The 5941-nt window shown below is 41.0% G+C and overlaps 1 protein-coding gene across 1 annotated transcript; it reads right to left on the reverse strand.

Annotated features, from left to right (window-relative positions):
- Positions 1-519: 519 nt before the first annotated feature.
- Positions 520-1214, reverse strand: LOC130830909 (myeloid leukemia factor 2-like). Its single transcript, XM_057698202.1, has one exon. The coding sequence runs from the start codon at positions 1126-1128 to the stop codon at positions 520-522; it is 609 nt and encodes a 202-aa protein (XP_057554185.1). The 5' UTR covers positions 1129-1214.
- Positions 1215-5941: the final 4727 nt, after the last annotated feature.

A 5941-nucleotide genomic window follows, 5' to 3' on the forward strand; every position in this document is an offset into this window, starting at 1 on the left:
CATAAACACCTAGTTACAAGTTGCACAAATCAAAAAATGAAGGCAGAGAAGGGTGTGGGGAAGATTTTTGTGATGTGTAGCGGGTGGGAAGGGAAAAAGGGTTGGGAACCGGTCCTCTCCCTCCACACACAGCCCTGGACCAGGGCTATGGCCCCTGCGGCAGGGAATCTGAGGAGGAGGTGGGCAAAGATTCAGGGTCACTGAGGCCCCTAAACCCAGAGCTCACCCCAAAAGCTCCTTCAATGCATGGCAGGGGTGGAATGGGGAAGGGAAGGAGGTTCAGAGATGGAACAGCAAAGTGAAAAATCAAGTTAGCGGATAAGGAGGAAGTGGAGTCATCATGGGAAGGAGATTAAAGGAGGAAAAACTAGGTAAAGGGGCAGTGAAAGGTTCTCCCTGAGACCCCCAGGGAGAGGTGGGGGCCAGCTGGCCTGTTAATTTAACATTAAATTGGGAGTGGGAGTTGAAGAGGAAAAGTTATTTCAGGGGCTGATTTCTCAGCCTCACAGCCTGTACCTCCTAGCTCACGGGACCGGGACTTGGCAGGCTGAGGAATGGGAAGGAAGGCTCACTTTCATCCAGGTTGATATAGCCCTGCGGTTCCTCCTGGTCCCCCGTGCGGTGGTTTCGGGAGCGCTGAAGGATGTGAGCCTGGTCTCGGATGTGATGCCCAATGGACATCTGCTCCAGCGCACTGTCCGAGTCCCGCACAGTCCTCCGAGTCTCCCGGATCCCGCCTGGGGCCGAGCGCATCTCTGAAGTCTCTTGGTAAACCTTGGGGGCGCCGTCGCCCGTATTGGAGTAGGAGATGACCGTGGAGGATGAAAAGGTCTGGCAGTTGCCTCCGGCTGTCATGTGCTCCATGTTCCCAATCATGTCTTTCATCATCCCAAACATGTCCATGAAGCCGCCTGACATTCCCAGCATCCCGAACGGAGAGACAGTCCCAGCCTGCATTCTGCGGCTGGCAGACCTGGTCCCTGGCATGTTGCCATCTGTGATGCTGAGGAAGGGGCTGTATCCAAAGCGGCCTGACAACATCCGGTTCATGTGCTGACGGTGAATGGCAAAAGGGTCCATCAGGAACATGGGGTCCTCGGGCTCCATGTCTCTCATGAAGCGGAACATCCTGATTTTAGCTCCAGGGGGCTCCACACGGTCCCCGATCCGGGCTCAGCGGCCCATCTGGCCGGTCTCGCCTCTCGGTGCGCGGCAGGATCCGTCTTCATTGTTTTTGCTGGGCTTCTCATTGTGGTGGCTTCTCTTGTTACAGAGCACGGGCTCTAGGCACTCGGACTTCAATAGTTGAGGCAGTTGGGTTCAGTAATTGTGGCTCACGGGCTCTCATGTGCAGGCTCAGTTGTTATGGTGCATAGGCTCAGTTGCTCCATGGCATGTGGGATCTTCCCAGACCAGGGCTTGAACCCAGGTCGCCTGCACTGGCAGGTGGGTTCTCAACCACTGCACCACCAGGGAAGTCCCACTGCTGGTATTTATTATCTTTATCTTGGAGTATCTGTCCACAGGGACAAACTCCAGCTGCTCAGCTTGGGGCCCATCTATCTCCTGCCTCAATTCTGGGTAGACCAGAATTAAACTGCAGGTCACTGAATTGGTATCAGAGAATTGTTGTCAGAGCATTAATGGTGTTGATTTGTTCAAATAAATAATGAATGTATCAAATATCCTCCTCAATCAGTGGCCTTCAGGGGTTTCACCTCATGCTATTGGAGCCTTCTGTTACCTCCATTTATTGCCTCTGATTCTGGAAAGTATGATCAGTGAATTTGTTAGAAGTAAATGATTATTGGATAGGCTTGTTATAATTGTAGATTGATAACTAATTATAGTTTTTGAATGTCTCTTTTGCTAAAAATAACTAACACTATATTGGGAGAAATACCTGAAAATCTGTTGTTTCTTTAGTATGGAGTGGATAGAGAGGTGTAGAAGGAAATAAAACTAGAAAGATTGGATAGAGTTAAAAACACAAAGGAAGTCCGATGAGCAGCAGTGTTTTGGACTTTATTTGTTAGTAAACAAGGAATTTCCATGTGTTCTTAAAGGGGGTAGACATTATCTGACTTGTGATTTAAGAAAATAAATTGGGCCACCATGTGAAGGAAAGATTTTAGAGAAGGGATAATAGAGAAGTCAGGGGTCCATTGTCACAATTACCCAGATGAGAGACAAAGAGGATCTGAACAGGAGCTGAGCAGTCAGTACTGAGTACACAGGACACCATGACTGGATGTAGGGAAGGAGCAGAATCTAAAATGATGCTTTCTTATGGGGAAGTTTAAGGATTCATGTTCATGACTACTGAAGATAGCATAAATTTGGAGAGCCCAAAGGGAGATGGTGACTTTCTGGAGCACTGGATATAGGCAGAAACACTGCATTGAGGACAGTTTTGATGTGGATAGATGTGAATACAGCAAAGAAGCTGCTGTTGCATTTTTTCCCCCAAATATTCATAATATGCTCTCTTGTCACTCTTCAGTTAAAACTATCTAGTAATGACATTCTATATTTTGGGAGAATATTTGAATTCACATTGTCTTTGTATGAGTGCATTTTATTTTAATGAGTATTATTAACCTTCATTGGGCATGATTTGGGGGATGTCATATGGAGTCTTTAATGGGACTCTCCTACCCCTAGAATGTATATTTATATACATTCATCAGTTATTCCTAGTTGAAACAACACATTTCATTATACAAACCAGTAGACTGGTCACATTATCATCTTAAGTTAATTGGTGGCATTTTGGAAATACATATGCATAAAAGTAGGCACTAGGTGTGTTGACTTTTTTTCCTTCTTCAGAAATGCATGTCTTGCTAATGGACTATTTCAGGACTAAAATGTAAAAGGGAATTTTGGTATCATCTACTCTATTATTTGATCTTTAGGTAAACTCTCCTAGATTATGTTCATTTTAAACTGGCAATATAATTTATTGTTGTATTACCATGTGATTATTTTAAGCTGGGTAACTTACAAAAGCAATATCTAAGGCTCTTAGAGGGAAGGTTTTATCAATAATGTAGAGATTCATTAAGTCCATTGAACTAAATTATCCTATTGCTTAAACAACCCTATGATTTTTGAAGCACCCACTCAATCTTTATTCAGCTTACTTAATATATTAGGGTTCTTTTTAAAATGCTTTATATACTAGGTAGAATAAAGAAAAATTCTCTTAGTTTTCTATTTTATCTCAAGTTAATATAAGTACATTATTATTATGATTGATAATTCTGCTTAGAACTATTACCTTTTCTTAAGTACAGTACTAACAGTTCCATAAATTAGCAACAGGGAGAGCTAATATCCCTGGGATTTTTCGACCCTCATTACAGGGCTGGGAAACATTCTTTGAAAAAAAACAAACAAACAATTTTCAGATGACAATTACCCATTGTGATTATTTCTTACTATGCCTTTATTGGCAGAAGAGTTAATGAATAGCTCCTTGTTGCTTTACAGGGAAAAATCATATTTTTAATTTTATATTTTTATGGAAGCATAGTCAATTTACAATATTTCAGGTGTACAGCAAAGTGATTCAGTTATATATATATATATATATATAAGATATTAAATATAGTTCCCTGTGCTATACAGTAGGTCCTTGGTGTTTACCTATTTTTTTAAGCTCTTTATTGGAATATAATTGCTTTACACACTTGTACCAGTTTTTGATGTACACCAAAGTGAATCAGCTGTATTTATACACATATCCCCATATCCCTTCCCTCCCATGCTCCCTCCTACCCTCTTTGTCCTAGCCCTAGAAAGCATCACCCATCATTGAGTTGATCTCCCTTTGTTATACAGCAACTTCCCACTAGCTATTTTAGATTTGGTAGTGTATCTATGTCTATGCCACTCTCACTTCATCCCAGCTTCCCCTTCACCCCCCAGCCCCCACTCCAGCCCTGTGTCCTCAAGTCCATTCTCTACATCTGCATCTCCACTCTTGCCCTGTCACTGGGTTCATCAGTACCATAACTTCAGATTCCATACATATGAGTTAGTATACAGTATTTGTTTTTCTCTTTCTGGCTTACTTCCCTCTGTAGGACAGTCGCCAGGTCTATCCACCTCATTACATATAGTTCAGTTTCATTCCTTTTTATGGCTGAGAAATATTCCACTGTCTATATGTGCCACTTCTTTATCTATTCATCTGTTGATGGGCATTTAGGTTGCTTCCATGTCCTGGCTATTGTAAACAGTGCTGCAATGAACATTATGGTACATGTTTCTTTTTGGATTATGGTTTTCTCTGGGTATATGATCAGTAGTGGGATTACTGGGTCATATAGTAATTCCATTTTTAGTTTCTTAAGGACCTCCAAATTGTTTTCCATAGTGGCTGTACCAGCTTACATTCCCACCAACAGTGCAGGAGAGTTCCCTTTTCTCCACACCCACTCCAACATTTATTGTTCCTAGATTTTTTGATGATGGCTATTCTGACCGGAGTGAGGTGACACCTCATTGTGGCTTTGACTTGCATTTCTCTAATGATTCATGATGTTGAGCATCTTTTCATGTGTTTGTCGGCTATCTGCATGTCTTCTTTGGAGAAATGTCTATTTAGGTCTTCCACCCATTTGTAGATTGGGTTATTTGCTTTTTTGGTATTAAGCTGCATGAGCCACTTGTATATATTGGAGATTAATCCTTTGTCAGTTGCTTCATTGGCAAGTATTTTCTCCCATTCTGAGGGTTATCTTCTAGTCTTGTTTATGGTTTCTTTTGCTATGCAAAAGCTTTTAAATTTCATTAGGTCCCATTTGTTTATTCTTGATTTTATTTCCATGATTCTAGGAGGTGGGTCAAAAAGGATCTTGCTTTGATGTATGTCATAGAGTGTTCTACCTATGTTTTCCTCGAGGAGTTTTATAGTGTCTGGCCTTACATGTAGGTCTTTAATCCATTTTGAGTTTATTTTTGTGTATGTTGTTAGGAAGTGTTCTAATGTCATTCTTTTACATGTTGCTGTCCAATTTACCCAGCACCACTTATTGAAGAGGCTGTCTTTTTTCCATTGTGTATTCTTGCCTCCTTTGTCAAAGATAAGGTGCTCACATGTGCTTGGGTTTACCTCTGAGTTCTCTATTCTGTTCTATTGATCTACCTTTCTATTTTTGTGCCAGTACCATCCTGTCTTGATCACTGTAGTCTTGTAGTATACTTTGAAGTCAGGATCCCTAATTCCACCAACTCCGTTTTTCCTTCTCAACATTGCCTTGGCTATTCGGAGTCTTTGCATTTCCATACAAATCGTAAGATTTCTTGTTCTAGTTCTGTGAAAAATGCCATTGGTAATTTGATAGGGATTGTGTTGAACCTGTAAATTGCTTTGGGGAAGATAGTCATTTTCACAATATTAATTCTTCCAATCCAAGAATGTGGTATTTCCCTCCGTTTGTGTCGTCTTTGATTTCTTTCATCAGTGTCTTAAAGTTTTGTGCATACAGATCTTTTGCCTCTTTAGGCAGGTTTATTCCTAGGTATTTTATTCTTTTTGTTGCAATGGTAAATGGGGGAGTTTCCTTAATTTCTCTTTCTGCTCTTTCATTGTTAGTGTATTGGAATGCAAGACATTTCTGCACATTAATTTTTTATCCTGCCTCTTTACTAAATTCATCAATTATTGCTAGCAGATTTCTGGTAGAATCTTTAGGGTTTTCTATGAATACTATCATGTCATCTGCAAAGAATGACAGTTTTACTTCTTTTCCAATTTGGATTCCTTTTATTTCCTTTTCTTCTCAGATTGCTGTGGCTAAAACTTCCAAAACTATGTTGAATAATAATGGTGAGAGTGGACACCATTGTCTTCCTTGTCTTGTTCCTGTCCTTGGAGGGAATGCTTTCAGCTTTTCACCATTTAGAATGATGTTGGCTCTTAGTTTATCAT

The sequence above is a fragment of the Hippopotamus amphibius genome, chromosome 11, assembly GCF_030028045.1.
Source record: "Hippopotamus amphibius kiboko isolate mHipAmp2 chromosome 11, mHipAmp2.hap2, whole genome shotgun sequence".
NCBI lineage: Eukaryota > Metazoa > Chordata > Mammalia > Artiodactyla > Hippopotamidae > Hippopotamus > Hippopotamus amphibius.

Coding starts and splice junctions, on each gene's coding strand:
- LOC130830909 (XM_057698202.1), bottom strand. CDS start 1,128: ATGTTCCGCTTCATGAGAGACATGGAGCCCGAGGACCCCATGTTCCTG.